The sequence below is a fragment of the Saccopteryx bilineata genome, chromosome 8 (assembly GCF_036850765.1).
Source record: "Saccopteryx bilineata isolate mSacBil1 chromosome 8, mSacBil1_pri_phased_curated, whole genome shotgun sequence".
In the NCBI taxonomy this organism is placed as follows: Eukaryota; Metazoa; Chordata; class Mammalia; order Chiroptera; family Emballonuridae; genus Saccopteryx; species Saccopteryx bilineata.
Window position 1 is genome coordinate 52,815,213 of NC_089497.1, and position 19,357 is coordinate 52,834,569.

Sequence of the window (19,357 nt, forward strand, 5' to 3'; positions counted from 1 at the left end):
ACCAACCAGGTTTTCTTCCCCTAGTACACGCCTGCAATAATTTTTAGTGGCCATCACTCTTTACTGAACCACTGCAATAAACCCCTCTAATATAAACAACTCGCCTTTCTATATTACCATAAATCAGACTTGGCGTCATCCATGGGACCCCTCGGCTAACGGAGGGGGCTCAGGGCAGGCGTTCTCAGCCCTGGTGCACATTGGAATCCCCAGGGGCACGACAGCATGCTGATTCCCAGGCCCGCCCCAGGTGAGCCTGGAGACGGGGATTATGTAAAAACTCCCACACGCGCCTGCACTTCCCACACCTTCAGCTCTGTTGGGTTACTTAACATTAACCCACCCAGAAAGTTAAATGCCAGCCGTGGGCATTTGAGGTGAGAGACTGCGGCTGACACACGCACTATATAATACGTCGCAATCAACTATGAGGAAATTTATGACACCCTGCAAAAATTGCTGTTTCATGGGATTTCTTGGGAAAGAGTGAAGAATACTTTTTGGAATTTGTGCAGTATCCTTGCTCATGTTTTTGTCCTTAACAGTTGAACTTGCCTCTTGGCAAGACTCTGAGGTTTCTTCCACATTTTACAGCTGGAAAGAGGGAACTGGGGGGCCCTCAGGGAGCAGGAAAAGACACCAGAGGAAAGATGAGGAGAGGAGAGGCCAGGGTGGTAAATGGGTGCGTGTCGCTCCTTCCTGACATCGTCTCATAGATCAGCGGGCGATCAAGAGAGGGAAAGTCAAGATGAAAGCCAGTGTTTTCCCAGGCTGAGACCCTAGGCAAATGGCTCCTGGCCCGAGAGGAGAAGCTTGCCCTGTGCAGAAGGGAGCACCATGGGGACCCCTGCTTCCCAAAAGTCAAAACTCCCTGTGAACCTGCAGGTGGGAACTATCTGCTTTCTTCCCACAGTACTCGGCAAGTGAGGGTCAGAAAAACAGTAACATTCGATAAATATTTGGGTATTAAACCTGGCAAGGTCCCAGCCCTCAGAGGGCTAAGAGTCGAATAGAGAAAGACTGATCAATAAAATTACCCACCAAGATAAAATTACAAACCAGTGTAAGTGCCGCAGAGAAAAAACAAGAGGATGTTTCTAATTTATATTCACAGCCAGATGTTACAAAGGCAGGGCCCCTGGAGGGGCACCAGCCCCCCCTGCGCACTGGGGGTGCAGCTCTGCCCCCCCCAGCAGCCTCCTCAGCTGAGGTGTCAGGGCCAAGGTACTTCCCGGCTGGCACTGCCACCTGAGACCCAGTCAGGGGGTGGGGAGGGCAGATAGATTCCTCAGGAAAAGGGACTTGGCCAGAGGAAGACTTGGGACTTGAACATGTTTAGTGAACAAATAAAGAGACTTCCTATCCCCAAAAGAAAATGTGGAAATAAAACCTCGAAAATCCACTTAGTAAAAGAATGGCCCTTGGGCAGGAGTTTCATCCTCCTTTAGTTTTCTTGAGACGAGTGAGAGGGACAGAAGTGGATTTGAAGCACAGCTGAAGGATATTTGGGGTCCGTTTTAAGAGGCTGATGGTTCTGGGAAGTTGGGTTTAAAGCACAGCCTAGAGGCTCTGGGCGAGTAACTTCACCGGTCAGTGTCCTGATACAACCAGGTTGAAGGTTCGATCCCGGGTCAGGGCACATACAAGAATCAACCAGTGAATGCACAAATAAGTGAAACAACAAGTTGATGTTTCTCTCTTTGTCCCTTCCTCTATCTCTAAAAAGAAAAAAAAAATCAATAAATAAATTTTTTTAAATGTATCCTAGAAATGCACCAGAGTAAGCACTAAACTGCATAGGGCATATCTACTAGATGCTCCTCAGTAGAAAGACCCAGCATCTGACCTCCAGGATGTACCAAGAAGTGATCCTGTACGTCCCCAGAAACCTCCTCCCTCTCCTCTCCACTGATGCCACTGTGACCGGATGTAAGGCAGCCTCACCCCAGAGCTAAGCGTCACTTCTGACCCATCTTCTGGGTCTCATCCACAATGCCACTCAGGGGCTCTTCATAGGTAAACATCTGCTCCCTGGTGCCCCCTGAACACTTCTGCCTTTCCTTGCAACATCACTGCAGGCTCAGGAAATGACAAATAATTTAATGCCCATCTGAGCCAGACACCATGAGGGAAGGGAGGCCATCACGATTAAAAAACCATGCATTCCAAACCCAAACCGAGACCACTGCTGGAGAGCAGCTGAGCCTTCTGCAGCCTCTGCAGGCACCGCAGGGCGGCCCGCTGTGGAGATGCAGAGAGCAGGCTTTGGAGTCAGAGATCTGGATTGGTATAGCGGCTCAAAGCTAACCAACTAGCTGTGTGACCCAAATGAGGTCACTCAACCACTCTGAACTTCTACCTCTTCCTCCCCGTAACTTTGAATGAATGCCCTTGCGTGTGTTACCTTGTTGGGACTCCACAACAGGTCCTGTCAGTCAGGAATCTATTATCCCCAGTTTACAGAGAGAAAACTGATTAAGAAAGGGTAAGGCACCTCAGCTGGGATCCAATAGCCAGCATTTTCCCCGGGGCTCCTGGGCCCCAAAGTTGGTGTCGGCTCCACCTTAACCCAGCACCTCCTCAGAGCTGTCGAGAAGTAACTGAGATCACGTATGGTCAAGTCCTTGGTCAGCTATAAAATGCAAATCAATGTAAAAGCATTTCAGTCTTTGGGCTGACATATGAGCCACGACCTAGGAGACAGCCACATATTTTTAAGAAGCAGAAGTTCAAAAAATATACGTGTATTTGTAATTTTTAAAATTTCACATCATTCTGCTCGTCCAGCAACCACTCTGCTAGCGATAAACATGTTTTCAAACCAGAGAGAGGGCCCGAGGCGGGACTAGGGTTCCGAGTGCGCCACGGAGAGAGGGCCCAAGAAGGCGGGACTAGGGTTCCGAGTGCGCCACGGAGAGAGGGCCCAAGAAGGCGGGACTAGGGTTCCGAGTGCGCCACGGAGAGAGGGCCCAAGAAGGCAGGACTAGGGTTCTGATTGCGCCACGGAGAGAGGGCCCAAGAAGGCAGGACTAGGGTTCCGAGTGCGCCACGGAGAGAGGGCCCGAGGCGGGACTAGGGTTCCGAGTGCGCCACGGAGAGAGGGCCCAAGAAGGCAGGACTAGGGTTCCGAGTGCGCCACGGAGAGAGGGCCCGAGGCGGGACTAGGGTTCCGAGTGTGCCACGGAGAGAGGGCCCAAGAAGGCAGGACTAGGGTTCCGAGTGCGCCACGGAGAGAGGGCCCAAGAAGGCGGGACTAGGGTTCCGAGTGCACCACGGAGAGAGGGCCCGAGGCGGGACTAGGGTTCCGAGTGCGCCACGGAGAGAGGGCCCAAGAAGGCGCGGGACTAGGGTTCCGAGTGCGCCACGGAGAGAGGGCCCAAGAAGGCGGGACTAGGGTTCTGATTGCGCCACGGAGAGAGGGCCCAAGAAGGCGGGACTAGGGTTCCGAGTGCGCCACGGAGAGAGGGCCCAAGAAGGCGGGACTAGGGTTCCGAGTGCGCCACGGAGAGAGGGCCCAAGAAGGCGGGACTAGGGTTCCGAGTGCGCCACGGAGAGAGGGCCCAAGAAGGCGGGACTAGGGTTCCGAGTGCGCCACGGAGAGAGGGCCCGAGGCGGGACTAGGGTTCCGAGTGCGCCACGGAGAGAGGGCCCAAGAAGGCGGGACTAGGGTTCCGAGTGCGCCACGGAGAGAGGGCCCAAGAAGGCGGGACTAGGGTTCCGAGTGCGCCACGGAGAGAGGGCCCAAGAAGGCAGGACTAGGGTTCCGAGTGCGCCACGGAGAGAGGGCCCAAGAAGGCGGGACTAGGGTTCCGAGTGCGCCACGGAGAGAGGGCCCAAGAAGGCGGGACTAGGGTTCCGAGTGCGCCAGGGAGAGAGGGCCCGAGGCGGGACTAGGGTTCCGAGTGCGCCACGGAGAGAGGGCCCAAGAAGGCGGGACTAGGGTTCCGAGTGCGCCACGGAGAGAGGGCCCAAGAAGGCGGGACTAGGGTTCTGATTGCGCCACGGAGAGAGGGCCCAAGAAGGCAGGACTAGGGTTCCGAGTGCGCCACGGAGAGAGGGCCCAAGAAGGCAGGACTAGGGTTCCGAGTGCGCCACGGAGAGAGGGCCCGAGGCGGGACTAGGGTTCCGAGTGCGCCACGGAGAGAGGGCCCAAGAAGGCGGGACTAGGGTTCCGAGTGTGCCACGGAGAGAGGGCCCGAGGCGGGACTAGGGTTCCGAGTGTGCCACGGAGAGAGGGCCCGAGGCGGGACTAGGGTTCCAAGTGCGCCACGGAGAGAGGGCCCAAGAAGGCGGGACTAGGGTTCCGAGTGCGCCACGGAGAGAGGGCCCGAGGCGGGACTAGGGTTCCGAGTGTGCCACCGAGTTCCACACCTGCTGCGTTTCTGCCCCAGCGGGCGGCCTGTCCCCTCCCTGACGCCCACGTCAAACCCGGGTTAGGATCCTGCTTTCTCAACTCTCAGTGTGGATTTCCTCAAAGACCCTGAGACGGGAACTAAAGAACAAACGGTTTATCTGGGAGATGACCCCAGGAAACATTAGAAGGGGCTTGGACACATAAGAAGAGAAAGAAAAGAAAGTCACACAAAGTTTTCAAGGATGTTACCCCTGTGGACAACCGGAGCTGAATCCTTCTGTGAGACTGGGACCAATGTGAAAACACACGCCTCAGAGTTATACTCCCAGCAGCAAGGGAGCTGGGGTATTTATCCACCAGCACCCCACAGTCATTGGTTGACAGCTGCTCTGGAGGGGTGGGGGTTCACTCTCAGCGCTTCTGACCTGCCCCGGCGGCAGACAAACGGGCTAAGGGCCAGAGAAAGCCCTCAGGTGCTGACAGCTGGACGTCTGGCTGGCAAGAGCGGAGAGGTACATGCCCCGGGAATACGGGCAGACACTGAACCATCTGCTATGATCACTAGCTGTGTGACCTTGAGGAAGTTACTTACCTTCCCTTATTCCTGTTTTACAGCCCTGAAATGGGGATAAAAATGACTTTCTCATAGGGTTGATATTAACATTAAATAATATCAAGTTCGTAAAGGATAAGCCCCGTGCCAGGCTTGCATTTAAGATGCAACATAAACCCTTAAGAGAAACTGAAACTAGATAAAAGAGGCATCTCCCAGTCCCTTCCCGCCCCATCACTTTATTTTAAGAAGGATTTGGGACCCAGATGGGAAATGAGACTTTAAAGCGGGCAGCTAGCCAACACAAGCTGGGCTATCTCCTTCCTGAGGGAAGAAAGCCCCCAAACACCGGTGTCTAGATCACTCTCCAAGGTCTGTCCCAGAGGCAGCGGCTGGGCCCTGAGAAACTTCGAGCTTCCTCCCAGCCCTGCAGCAGTGTGTCCTAAAGTGAGTCTGAACAAACACTGGCACCCCCCTAATCTGTTCCTTGGAAAACTGGTTCTGGGGTCAAATATGTTTGATATGTGCTTGGGAAATTTTAGTACATATTAACATACTAAAAGCTTTAAAGTCCTATCGTAAAGAAGTCTATCCTGTTTCACCCAGCATTTCCTGAACTTGTATGACACAGAACTGAACGGGTACATGTGAAACATCTATTAACATCCCTCCAAAGGACACTTAGTGGAAGAGTCTGGGAGCTGGGATGCAGGTTGAAGCATCCTGGAATTCCCAAGGCCTAGCACAGTGCCTGGCATACAGTAGGCACCTAATAAGTGGTTGTTGTCTAAATGAATGGGAAAAAGGAGAAAGAATGACTTAATAATGGTTTTCAACTCTGTGAAGCGATATAGTATCAGCAGTGCCAGGCAACAGTTCTCTGTTTCCAGGAAGGCACACATTTTAAATGGCAGCAGGAGGGATCTGGGAAGCCCTGCTCAGAGTTTGGGATCACAATCCACCAAAATAGGCTTCCAAGCCGAGCTACATCTCCTCCTTCTGTGGAGGTGTTGGTCTAGCACTTCAGCACAGCCGAGAGTCTGCGTGCAGCTGTCCACCCACCCTACCACTAGTGCACACACTCATTCATCCCTTCAAACAAAAAAGCCCTCACCGAGTACCTACTATGTGCCAGGGCACTGAGGCTGGCACTAGGTCTGTTAGGACCTCTTCCAAAAGCCAACTGGGACTTCAGTGAGCTGTGTGATAAGGCCCAGGGAGCCCCTAAGGGCTAGGGAGGCCAGACCACCCAAGTGTGAGGTCAGGAAGCCTCAAGCCCAGAAGCTACAGCTCATAACCCTCCCAGAGAAAGAGGCAGTGGGGGTGTGGGAGTGGGATTTCATACTGACACATGAGGTCGGCCTAAAGAATAAAGCCACTACTGTTTCCCAGTGTTTGTTTGTCTACCCCATTTTTCTTGTGACTATATCTCATTGTTCCCAGAGATAACCCTGCCCCCACTTCCCCACTCTTCCCTCTCCCCACAAGCACAGCCCCAATGTACCCTTCCTGTCCTTCTTACTCTTCCCCCTTCAAACCCATCCTAACTCTCTACCTCTAGCCTCTCTCCTCCACCCCCAGCTCCTCATTCTCCTCATCCTTCTCACTCCGCACCATCCATTCCAGACCTGCATATCCTCAAGGTTTTTCATATTCACTTACCAGGAAAATGAATTAATAAACCAGGACTCAAATTGAGGTCCATCTCTCTGGCGAGCCCCCACTACCACCACCGCTAATGGAAAGCCATAGATTGCTTTGCCTCAAACAGGAAGGGGGCTTGGGAATGGGTGGGAGGAGGAACCAGAGGAGAATATGAGTCCGGGTCTGGGACATCCTTTGCGTCCTGTTCCATCATTACCAGCTACCTTCTGGGACTGCATCCTTGTACCAGTTCACACTCCCAGCCCCACTTGTACGGGGGCGGGGGGCATCCCAATGGGTCTGCAGTGATTTTGCTCCCTCTCAACAGAAGCTGAGATGGACATGATGATAGGACACTCCAATGAACTTTAGGAGGCAGTCATGCTGCTGCAAGATATTAAACCACAGAATCCTAAGGATTGTGTGTGACCTGAGCAGTTATCTGGGCCAATGATCCCAAACTTAAGATTTGGTCATCAAGACCGCTTGCGGAGCTTTGAAAACTAGATCTAAAAAACAAATCCACCCTGGGCTCCACCCGCGACCTTGGGAAGCAGAACCTTCCATTTCCTCAGTAACGAGCTTGGCAGAGAGCCGCCAGGTCTCCATTTGACCACCTCCGCTGACACCGGTGGCTGCCCCAGGGGGCATCCGGTTTGACAACTTCAACTCCAAAGGCTAGAAAGGTAACTCCTACCCTGAGCTGAAATCTGTTGACTATTTCCACTTGCTACTACCAACTCTGCCCTTGGAAGCAACCAGAAATAACTGTAGTCCTTTTTCTAACACGTGACAGTCGGGATCCCAGCAATAACGCCTTGCCTGTCTCTTCAGCTTTCCTGACCTTGCTAGAGTCTGCTCTCCTCCCAGCTAAACAGCCCCCATCCTTTCAAATGTTTTCTCAGAAGTCAAGCTTTCCAGTCCCCTTGCCAAATCAGTCACCCTCCTAGGAATTCTTTTTTTTTTTTTTTTTTTTTTAGAGAGAGAGGGTGACTGACAGGGATATCTAAGACAGACAGGAAGGGAGAGATGAGAAGCATCAACTCATAGTTGCAGCATCTTAGTCGTTCTTTGATTATTTTCTCATATGTGCCTTGACCAGGAGGCTCCAGCCAAGCCACTGAACCTTGCTCAAGCCAGCGACCTTGGGCATCAAGCCAGTGACCTCTGGGCTCAAGCCAGTGACCATGGGGTCATGTCTATGATCCCACACTAAAGCCAGCAACCCTGGGCTCAAGCTGGTGAGCCCATGCTCAAGCCAGCAACCTCAAGGTTTCAGATGGGTCCTCAGCGTTCCAGGACGACGCTCTATCCACTGTGCCACCGCTTGGTCAAGGTGCCCTCCTCTGAATTCTAGCACCAAACATGGTACTTCAGAAGGGATTTCAATCAGCCAATGAGCTAGATATGCTCATAAGTCTACACAAGACCCTGCTGGTCTTTACCAACAGCCAGGCCAGAATGCAGACTCACATTAAGCTCACAGTCCCACAACGAGAAACCCCTAGATTTTGCTCACACTGCTGTAAATAGAGATCTTCCCTATCTTGCATTTGGACATTGCCTTGAGAAAAGGGGAGGGGAAACAGGGCTTTCCAATTATCTTCATGAAGTTTTGTGTTTGAGAAAATCAGTGCTGATCCTGACCTCTACTGGCTAGCTCCCCCCAACTGATAAGCATGGAGAAAGAAGGAAATGCTAAAACATCACTTATGTAACTATACCCAGAGAATTTATGAGCCCATGTGGGAGCTCCGGGAGCAAACTGTTTCCCATCCCAACACAGGCTTCTGCTCCTAGGAAGCAAAGGACTACGATCTGGACCCACCTCCAGGTAAATAGTTAACCGAGGTGCGAGCAGGCAGTCATGGACTGGAATTCCCCCAGCAAGAGGCTGGTACCCTCACAGGGAGGCTTCCACATGGGGTGCCCCTCCCAGCTACGCGCACCCCCACTTCTGCTAGAAGCAAGGAGGGGGCTCCATTCACCCCTCTCGGGAGGAAAGGAGGTCCAGCCCAGCACAGGCCATCGCCCTGACTCCTGGCAAGGGCCCATATGCACAGGAAAGCTGCTGTCCAGGCCCGTTGAAGCTGATTTTTAAAAGTCTTCTGTGAGGCTGGGCAGGTTTCTGTGATGGGGTGTAAAACATTATCTGTGTCCTCTTTACATAAGAACATGAGCACACTGTTCTAGGTTCCACAGAACACAAACCTCATGGTCTTGCTTCAGATCAAAACTTACACTGAATTATTAACAGTGAACATTCCTGCAAATACAGCCGCTGATCATTCTGTTCCCCGCTGGGTCTCTGCCATTCCTGAAGTCCTCCCCACAGGAATAAAGACACCCCTGGAATCCAGAAAACAACCCCGCCCACTGGAAGCCCTACTCTAGTGGTTTTCAACCGCTGGTCCACCAGGAAGTTCCTGCCGGTCCACGAAGGAGTTAACCATCCTGAGGCTGTATGAAGATATAGGGTGGTAGAAAAACACTGCCCTACTCAACCCCCAGCCCCAGAGGCTTCTGCTCCCCTCAAAGCACCCCCTTCCCACCCATCGAGGAGGCAACATAATCGAAAACAATTAGCAAAAATAATTAGAAAATACAATTAGCCTTGAGGCAAGGCAAGCAGACCCTCCTGAGCTCCAAACACAGCCCCAGGCCCCACCCCCAGCCTGCTATGCTGCTGGAGTGCACAGAGGCCGGATCTCTCTGGTCCACAAATGCGGGTGTTGGGGGAAGTAATTGGTGGCAGGTGATTCCCAGTTCCCGGTGGTTGCCCTGGAAGTGTGTCCTCCTCCACACCACCCAGGCGATCAGGGAGGCAGCGGCTGCCAGCAGTGCATAGGAGGCAGCCACAGTGACCCACCAAACAGGGCTCTGGGCCAAGTCCCAGAGGGAGGAGGCAGCTCCTCAGTGGGGTTCTCTGGGCAGCTGGGGAGGTGAGGAACAGGAAGGGTTTTTGAAAGGGAAGGGTAGTACTCCACAGGGTCAGGGGAGCCAACCACTCAAGTCTAGACCCCAACTCATTATGAAAATGTGCATCCAAGGAACTTCCCTAAGAAGCCAGAGGTCAAGGTCAGAGGGCAGTCAAGGCTCAGAATTAGAAAGGCACATGGCCACAGGAAGCCAGCCACCAGCCAAGAATAAACAGGACAGAGCTGCAATGATCTCCTTTCAAAGTAACACAAAGGCTTCCCTGGGCCTACCTCCATTACCTGGGCCAGCCCAAAGAACAGCCACACACACGCACACACATGCACACACACACACTGGGGCCAGCCCACACAGCAGACACATTCATGTGCACACAACATGCACACTGGGGCCAGCCCACACCAGAGACACACACACGCATGCACGCACTCACGCATGCACGCACTTCTGCACACACATAGCCCACCCCTTGGCAGCCACAGCAGTTGGCTCCCATCCCCAGCCATCCCCAGCCTCCTCGCTATAGATACTCACACGTGCTCACAGTCACAGAACATCACCTACATGGTGCCTGTGCCTTTCTGATATCTGGAACAACTGGTGACACTTGTACATTCAAACAGGCACAAAGGATAAAATGCAGAAAATCACTGAGCTTCTCCAAAAGGATTAGGAGGAAGAGAGAAAAGGGCCGCAGATAGGCTGGGTTGGGGGTCCCACATTGCAAGGGCAACCTCCAACAGCGCTCCCAAGTTCACGGGGACCCACACAGGGTCATAATCTTCTGTCAGAAACCACATCAGGCAGGGTTAATGTAACTGCAGAATAACAATACCCCACACTGAACAGAACTCCCTATTTTTCAAAGAGCTCTTCTATCCATTATCACCGCCTAAAGCCGGACAGTGGAAAATGCTCATCTCCTTGGTCAAATGACCACCCACCATCACAAGCCCCAAAGATTGCTCTCCAAAATAATCTTTAATAGCTAAGCATATGTAATAGTTGTGTGAGCATGCTTGTTTGTGTGTGAGTACATGCAGAGGCTTTATGCAGCAGAGTGGGATACAGTCAAACAAAAATGAGGTTGCCATGGCAACAGGCTCCAGCATCATCGCAGCCTATTAACACAAGTGAGGAATGTGTTTGGCAGATGCTTGAGTGTTATTTATGGTATGGGCGTAGCAGAGGGACTTGTACACGCAAAGAAGGAGAAAAAAAACAGCCCCATGACGCTCCTACTGTACCCCATCAAGGAGACGACAGTGAGACAAGAGCACAGAAGGAAAGGCAGGGAGGCTGCAGATGGGGAGTAGAGATGGGGAAGCAGAAGAGGCAGACAGGCAGAGGAGAGGAGAGGTGGGCAGAGAGCAACAGGAGAGGGGAAGGGAGAAAAAGGAAGTGAGAGAGAAAGAGCAGAGGGGGTGGGGGGTGGATGCCACGGGAAAAGCTAGAGCCAGAGATGTCTTGAAAGAAAAACATCATTGCCCTGGCCAGATAGCTTGGTTGGTTAGAGCTTTGTCCCAAAGCACAGAGGTTGCCTGTTCGATCCCCAGTCAGGGCACACACAGGGACAGATCCATATTCCTGTTCTTTTTCTCCCTTCCTCTCTCTATAAAATCAATTATTAAAAAAGATTTTTTTAAAAAAAATCCCCCAAAGTGAACTGCCCCACCTCCGTTCTCTCTTGAGTAAAAATCATCAGGAGGTACCAATTAAAAAACCAAATCACAAAAAAGAAGAAAGAGAGAGAGAGAGAGAACCCAAATGTTTCTCCTCCTAGTTGGAGCAAATGGCAGAGCTCCAAACATAAGAGGAGTTGGGGAAGAGTAAAGTACTCAGGTGAGAGGGGGCCGACCTCACAGAAGAAGTGAAAAAATGCCAGTAGTTTCCTGAGCGCCTACTACATGCTCATGGACACTGAGGATGGGACTTTCCAAAGCCCTAACATTCAAAACTATGCACTGCTGCCCCATTTCCCCAGACCCATATCCCATATCCTCATCAAAGAAAAGAACAAGGTACCTAACCCAAAGCATCCTCAAATGTCTGCCACTCCGGGGTAAGCTAAGACAGACTTTAATGCTGGACTGTTCCATTTATATTTCCCCACCATCCAGCAGGGTTAGCTCAAGAAATAGAAATTTTTTATCAGACATAATCAGAAAGGTAAATCAAATACAAACAAAAAAGACCCCTGTTTTCTCTGAAGCCAAAAAGAAACAATGTTTGCACTCCCTTGTTGGGGACCATTCCTAACAAGCTCTGCTGTATTCCAAGGAGATCTTGAGAAATTAAGTGTAAAGGCAACCCAAAAGCCTATACCCAAGTGAAGGTGTAAAGATCACAGTGGGAAAAAGAAGCCAGGGCTGGGGGCTTGTAGGGGTGGGGAGAGGAGAGGAATTTGCCTGAGGAACTAGAAGTCAGACAGATACTCTGTTGTTTCAATGGCATTTTCATGCTAAGATGGAGTTGGAGCAGCCCAGGTTCCTGGGATCTGACTCCAATCTCCTGAAATCATACATGTAGGATTACTATAGCTGTAATCAGACTCTATATCCCAAATCTGGTTTAAAAAATACCCTGAATGATCCTGAAAATCTCTACCACTCTGTGTGGATGACATGCTCTTCTCCCTGCAGAAAAGCCAAACTTACCCAAGCCAGGAACAACTCCCCCAAAGTACAATATCCATGTGACAGTCTGGGTCCTCAGGTCGAAAGAGTTAAAGCCTTTAAAGCACTAACAATAGTAGTTAACTTTTCTTTAACCGTCATCTCTCAATAGCCATCTCTCTCAAGTTCAAAGCTGATCTCTTTAAGTTTTTCAGATCAGAAAAACTTTAACTTAACATTAACAACCCCACCTACTCTACTCATTGGAACCCAATCAAATTGGCAACAGTTAATAAATCCCTCCTAAGTACCTTGCACTGAGCTAGACAAGAGAGGACAGAGGAGGAAAAACATGTATAATTCAGGATTCCTGAGTCCAAGGTGCTTACATTGCATGGGGAGCAAAACCAATGGACCCTGAAAATAGTAAGTGCTCCCTGCTGTGACTCTGAATCCATTGTTGCCATGCAGAAGTGGCCAGTATGGCTGTTTCAAAGGAAAGGGCTCCTTGCAGGAGGTGAGGCTTGGGACAGAGGAAGGTGGAACTCTTAAAGAGCACACACAATCCTCTCATTCTTTAAAAAAGAAACCTGGGGCCCAGAGAGGTTGCAGGTCCCGTCCTTCCCAGTCACAGAGCACTTTGGAGGGGCAGCTCGAGTTCAGCTCCTTGAAGTACATACCAGTGCCATTCCCTGTGTGAGAGTCAGGGGGCATAGGAGAGCCCCTCAAGAAAGCTGTCATCCTCAACAGGATAAAAGTCTGAGAAAAGCATTAGAGGTGGAAAGAAAGAGGAGGGCAATGACAATGGAATATAATTAAGAGGTTCTATAGAGGAGGCAAATACCCTCAGAGGGTTGTAATGGAGTTCATGGTCAAGAGACTAGCCTGCAACAAGGGCCCATTTGATTCTCTCCCAGTTGAGCTACATGCCAACCAATGGGCTTAACAGGGGTCCATGGATGAGGTCATGGAGCCACAGACAAGGGGATTGCTAAAGGGAGTGTGCACATCAGAAGGGCTGGTCTCACTCTGAGGTCAGTATGGCAAGTACACTCCTCACTCAAAACCCTACAGTGGAGTCACAGGTTAACAAAGTTTTATTTCCTCCTGAGTCCACCATTCTAGGCTCACCCAATCAGTCCCAGCAGAGATAAAAGCCCCCACCACAAGCAAGAACCAGGAGCACCAACAGAAAGCGGTCAGGATATCCAACATTAGCTTTCTGCTCAAGCAAGGAACGGGACTGCCACCACACATATCTCTGAGGGTTCCTCCTACCTTTGCTGGTGGCAACTTTTTGGCTTGGGGCACCTTTGTAAACAAAACAACCAGTCAGTCCCAGCCTCAACTGGCAGGGTAATCACTGCTCTTCCTTAAAACTGGGCAAGAGGTGCCCAGGGTCTCCCCAACCCTTTATCCAGGATTTTGTTAACAAACTGGCAATGGCTCTAAGGAGGGAGAATCTGCTACAGGGTCCAGCCACTTCTGTCGGGGGCCTTTATACATATAGGGAGACAGAAGCACAGGGAGAGAAGCGGACTTCTCCATATCCTTCCTCATTCTTATCCCTACAATAATGGCTACAGTTCAGTGCATGTTTTCTGCGGTCAGGAGCATTACGTACAATACAAGGACACTCTTTTAATAAATGAAAATGCTAGGGCTGAGAGCAGATTAATAGGCTCAAAGACACCACACAGATGACAGCACCATGTCTCTCTGCCCCTTTTCACCACTTCAAAAGTGGGCAGGTGGGATGCTTGTCTTTGGCCTGCTGACCCCACAATCCAGTCCCTGTGGCCAGGTGGGCCCCTACCTGCTTGAGCAGAAACTGGTCCTGGGCATTGGAGCGCAGGGCAATTGCCAAGTGGAGGGCAGACAGGAGCACCCCGCTGAGTACCGCGGCCCGCATGCGCACAGGCAGCAGCGTGTAGATGGTGTAGATGAAGAACACGGTCCACCAGATGCCCTCCGAGGCGCTGCGCGGCTGGGGCAGCAGCAGGCCCACCACCTGGACGGCCAGCACCACCCCAATGAGCGCATAGCAGGCCAGGCCCATGTGGTCCTGGTGAAAGGCGGCGCGGTTGCAGAGCACAGCCATAACGAGGATCACTCCCACAGCTGTCGCCAGCACGGCCAGATAGGGCAACTGGAGCGGTGGCCGCGCCGCGTGGAAGGCCAATATGACGAGGCACACAAGCACCAGCACGGCCATGAGCATGGTGAGGCTGCTCTGGTTCAGACGGAAGAAATAGCGCTGGTACAGCCGCTCCAGCTTGTCCGACGGGAATTTCTTAGAGCGAAATATCTGTAGCAGCGCCAGGCAGCAGGCGCCCAGAGACAGCACCGCACCGCGGCCCGTGCCCGAGCCCGCCGAGCTGCCGCCATCCCCGGACCCCTCGTCGCCCTCGATGGCGCCGGCCTCCAGATCGTCCGCTGCGCGGCCCTTGCCCCGCCGCTCCTCCAGGCCCAGCTCCACCGAGCGGGGGCGCACCTCTGTCCCGCCGGCTGCGGCCGCTGAGGCCGCTGAGCCGCCGCCGCCGCCGGCAGGGGGCGCCCGGGTGCTGCCCCCGCCAGCCGCGCCCCGCCGCTGCCGGCGGCTGCCGCGACCGCAGTCGTCGCCGCCGCGCTCCTGCCAGGCAGACTTGGAACGGAAGCTGAAGCCGAAGCCCCCGGCTAGGGGGTCGTCGCCACTCAGCGGAGGATCGTCGTCGTCGTCGCTGCGCCAGCGGCTGGCCAGGCGCTGCTGTTGCTGAGGGGTCACCGCCCCCCCAGGTTTCTTGGTAGAGCCGCGGGACGAACCCCCAGGGGCGTGCGGGTAGCCATTGGCGCGGGAATCGGCCGCTCCCCACGCGGGGCGGTGTTCCGAGCTTCCCCGGGACTCCCGCACCGCTGCTGTCTGCGCCGCGTAGCCCGGGGGGCTCACGCTTTTGGAGCTGGACATCCCCCTCTCGGCCTCGTCGTGTTCTTCCTCCTCCCCCGGGGGCCGGGCCGGGGGTCTCCAAGGGGAGGGCGGACGGCCGAGCAGGGGGACCAAGCTGGGGTCACACGTCGGGGGCGGCCCGGGGCCCTGCGCAGCAGCGGGGCATCTTGGCACCCCCGTCCTGAGCGGAGACAGAGGGCGAGCTGGGAGGTAGGCACAGCCCCGCGGTGAGAATTGGCTGAGAATACGCCTCAGGAGTCCCAGGTGCGAGATGGAGTTGATTCCCTGCTGGGGCAGCGGGAACTGGTCGAGCTGCTGCGCCGCGCGCAGAGGGACGTCCGGACTCCTGGCTCGCGTCGAGCTCGACTAGAACCAGAGTTGCGGACGAGGCGGGACGGAGAGTTGTCCTTGCAGGCGGTGCCTCCCCGGGGCTGCCAATGCCCGGGCGCGGCTTTCGCGGATTATGCCTTAGCGAAGGGCAGCGGCACACGCGGCTCGGCGGAGGCTAGGGCGGCTCAGCGGGGGTCCTGGCATGGACTCCAAGCGGGTGCTCTTTCCTCGCAGCGTACTGGGAGCGACTGGGAGGTGCGAGCGCCAACCAGCATTATTTTCTTAGGAGGGGTGGGGAGGTGGGATGGAGGGTGGAGAGGACGGGGGAGGGGGCGGCAGGCGGAGCAACAGCTCTGGAGCCCGGGGGGGGAGGGTCCTGGAGCCCGAGGGGGGGCTGTCGTCCGCATCCCCCACCTCCCGCGTCGAGAGTGGGAGCGTGCCCCCGCAAAAGCCTAGCAGAGCCTTAGCGCGTCCGCGCAGGGGGCGGGGGCAAGGACCCGCTCCTGCGGCGCGGCTCCCTCTTCCCCTAAAACGGACCGGAGCTGGCCCGGACCCGCTGGCCCAGAAGGACTGTCGCGCCGGCTCCGCAAGCTCTAGGCTCCTCGCAGCCGGCTGCGGGCCCACCGCGGCCGGGTGCAGAAGGACTAGGCGGAGGGCAGAATCCGGCGTAGCGCCGCCGCGGTTCTGCCCCAACACAGGCGGGCTTCTCCCGGGAAGCACGGCATCCAGAGATCGAGGGCTGGGGCTTAGATGCAGCCGGCTGGCAGGGGCCCGCCCAACAGCCGCTGCGCTCCGGTGCCGCTCCGGAGGTGCCCGGGGGAGCCAGGCTCAAGGCGCGCCATGCACGCCGCGGGCCCTGCGCCGCTCCGGCCGCTCGCGCCGCTCCTCCCTTCTCGCTTGCTAGCCGCCGCCGCCGCCGCCGCCGCCGCGGGAGCGCCCTCCGCATCCCCTCCTCCCGCCGCCTCCCCGCCCCCCGCGCTGCTCCGGCCTTGGCTCACAAGGACTTGCGGCCGCCTCCGCCCCTGGCCCGGCCGCGGTCCCCGCCTCGGCGCCCCGCGGGCATCCTCAGGCCCGGCTCCTGGAGCCGCAGGGGCCCCAGCTCCTCTTCCTCACCTAAAATTTTCGTCGCGCCCCCTCCCTCTCTGGCTCCTGGAGCCACGTTCAGCCCTCCGTCTCTTGGCCAGCCCTGGGCGGAGTGCGGTCCTCCCTGTACTGTTTGGGGTTTTGTGCCCCTAGTGCTATCTCCCCTCTTTTGTGTCCCCCTTTATCCCCCTCCCCCCATTCAACCCAACTTCAGCCCGAGCGCTGCGCCCCCCTTCCCTGGCCCGGCTCATTGGCCGCTTCCTGAGCTGTCAGACTTGAGTCCGGCGTTCTTATTGGGCCATTCTCTGGCCTGGTGGCCGTGCCAGAGGAGGGCACACAGGGCGGGGGGCGCCCGGGCCGGGACTGCCGCAGGGAGCGGGAGACCATGGTCCCTGGAGGAGCTAGAGGGGCCCAAGAGCCGGACCCGGAAACGGACGGGGTAGATGGAGAGACCGAGGATCTGTGAGGCTCGGAAAGACAATGACGGAAAAGATGGAGATGCAGTGGGAGAGGCCCAGGCAGCCAGGGCGGGGCGGACAGCACAGCTTTGGTGGGTAGTTCCCGAGGAGACCCACGGACAGCACTAGAACACTTGGTGTTTATGTAGAGCTATTTAGCAGTTGATGCTTTTTAAAAATCTCATTTGATTCCCCTCAGTAACCCTGGGATGTGACTCGGCACGGGGCCTGTGTGATTATTCCCAGTTTATAGATGTGGAAACTGAGGCTCCAATAATTTAACTTTCCGCGAAGCACACAGGTCTCGCAAGTTGCAACCGAAAGATCTTTCGTCAGCACCGGACTGCCTCCCCTACGTAGCAAGGTGTTATCGGGAAGGACGCGCACCGAAGCCAAGCGGAGCCTCCAGCCTCCGCTTGAGGGGAGATGAGGGAAGGAGTAGAGAGTGACCAGATACTACTCCCTGCGCAGCGACAGAGGCATGAGTGGGTGGAGAAAAGGACTTGACTGCCGGTCAGAGACGACCCGGGCCTGTGAAATGACACACCTATCCAATTCCCTTTGCCCGTAATCTGTCCTGATGGAAGTTCGCGTAGCCTAAACACTGAGAGTGGGGAAACCACGCCTCCCCGCCTGGACAACTGGTGAGGGGAGAAACAAACTTCACTTGACTCTTCTTCCTCCAGCGCTCTGCAGAACTTCTGACGAGGAGCCTAGAGGTCTAAGTGAGTTTCTCTCTCTGCTGATCATCTTTTTGCAGGTTAGAAGATAAATCTTGCCAGAGATACAAATTGAGAGAAGAAAAATTCCAAGAGATCTGAATAACTCTTGAGTAATCAAGCCTTTGAGTAATCCATGATTAGCTAAGTCAAAAAGAAAAACAAACAAACAAAAATCCCCACATGAATTTAGTCAATAAACACTCATAGAGCACTCCCTATGTGCTGTGTAGGTGCTAGGTGCTAGGTGCTTTAGGAATAGATGACCCAGCTCTGCCCTAGTGGGGGGGGGGACCAGTTAACCACTAACTCAGTACAGAGCACAGCTCAGTCAGTGTTCAGCAGAAGTCCAAACTAAGCATTGAAGGGGTTCAGAGAGAAAAGGCATTAATTTCTACTGTGAGGGCCAAAAAAAGACTAAAGGTCGAATCGGGGGTTAGCAAGGAAGAGTGAATAAGAAGAAAGGGAAGATAGACTGATATTTATGAAGCAGCTACTGTATGTCTGCAAATATTGTCATGAAACCATTTTTAGGAAGATGTTATTTTCTCCACTAGAAAGATGAAAACACAGAATTAGAGAATCGAAAAGTTTGTCCAAGGCCCACAGTTGGTAGCCTGTTATTTGTACTCTATCATGCAGTCATGTAGCAAACAGGATATGGGAGGGACAGTCAGTACAGTTAACTGCATGGACAAATGTATCAAGGTGAGTGGGTTACATCCTTGAGCCTTCTCATTCTCTGAGACCTCCCTAGGTCATTCCCTTTTGTCTTATTCAATTTTTAAAGTAGCAATTATCTTTTAACAAAAGCCATGTATGATTAAATATAGGGAAAAAAAGAAAAATGTTCATAATCATACCACCTAGAAAGAAACATTAACATTTTATTTTTTTCTTAAAATATGGGATGTCACTCTACTATAGTTTTAGAGTCAGCTTTTTTCTTTTCTTTTTTTTTAAAAGAGAGGAAGGAGGGAGAGGGAAGTAAAATTATGGATTTGTTATTCTGATTTCTGCATTCATCGGTTGATTCTTGTATGTGCCCTGACTGAGGATCTTGCTATATAGGGGTGGTGCTCTAACCAACTGAACTACCCAGCCAGGGTAGCTTTTTTCTACTTAGCAAAAATTGTGGACTTTTAAAAATATCAGCAAGCATTCATCTACAATATTCATTTTATTGTCTGAAGAGAATTCCATTGCAAGAACATAGCATAATTTATTTAACCTACCCCCTACTGTTGGACATTTTTCACCATCCACAGCAGTTTATAAAAAGTTTCCACTCTTTTACTGTTATAAACAATGAGCATTTTTGTAGATACATCTTCACACATATTTTTAATTATATCTTTAGGAGAAATTCCTACAAGTAGAATTGCTGGGTCAAAGGATAAACAAAAGATAAAATAAAAAATAATGGTAAATTTAAAAAAAATTTTTTTTAAAGTTATTTCTAAAATCTGCATCTTCATCCCCTGCCTCCCTTCTCAGTTCCAAGTGTCCCACTGTCCCCTGGAGAGCGCCCCATGGGTGCTCCTTGGCACCCACCAGATCCACACTACTGAAAACTGTCCTAGAAACAGCCTCTTCCTGCCTGCCAGCTTCTGCTGTTCACTTCTCCTTGTCATCTGACCCACCCTGAGCTGCACTTTGCACCTTGCCATGATTACTCTCCCCACCGCACACACAAATCAAATTTATAGCGCCTCTGTGACACCCTTCCTGATGCCCTTCC

The 19,357-nt window shown here is 53.2% G+C and overlaps 1 protein-coding gene across 1 annotated transcript in view; it reads right to left on the reverse strand.

Annotated features, from left to right (window-relative positions):
- The window catches only part of ADCY5 (adenylate cyclase 5), a 165,777-nt gene extending 150,176 nt beyond the window's left edge, over positions 1-15,601 (reverse strand). Inside the window, exon 1 of the mRNA XM_066240786.1 lies at positions 13,920-15,601. Within this exon, the coding sequence (XP_066096883.1) occupies positions 13,920-15,047 (1,128 nt within the window). The 5' untranslated portion in view covers positions 15,048-15,601. The remainder of the gene's footprint in view (positions 1-13,919) is intronic.
- Between the last annotated feature and the right edge of the window lie 3,756 nt (positions 15,602-19,357).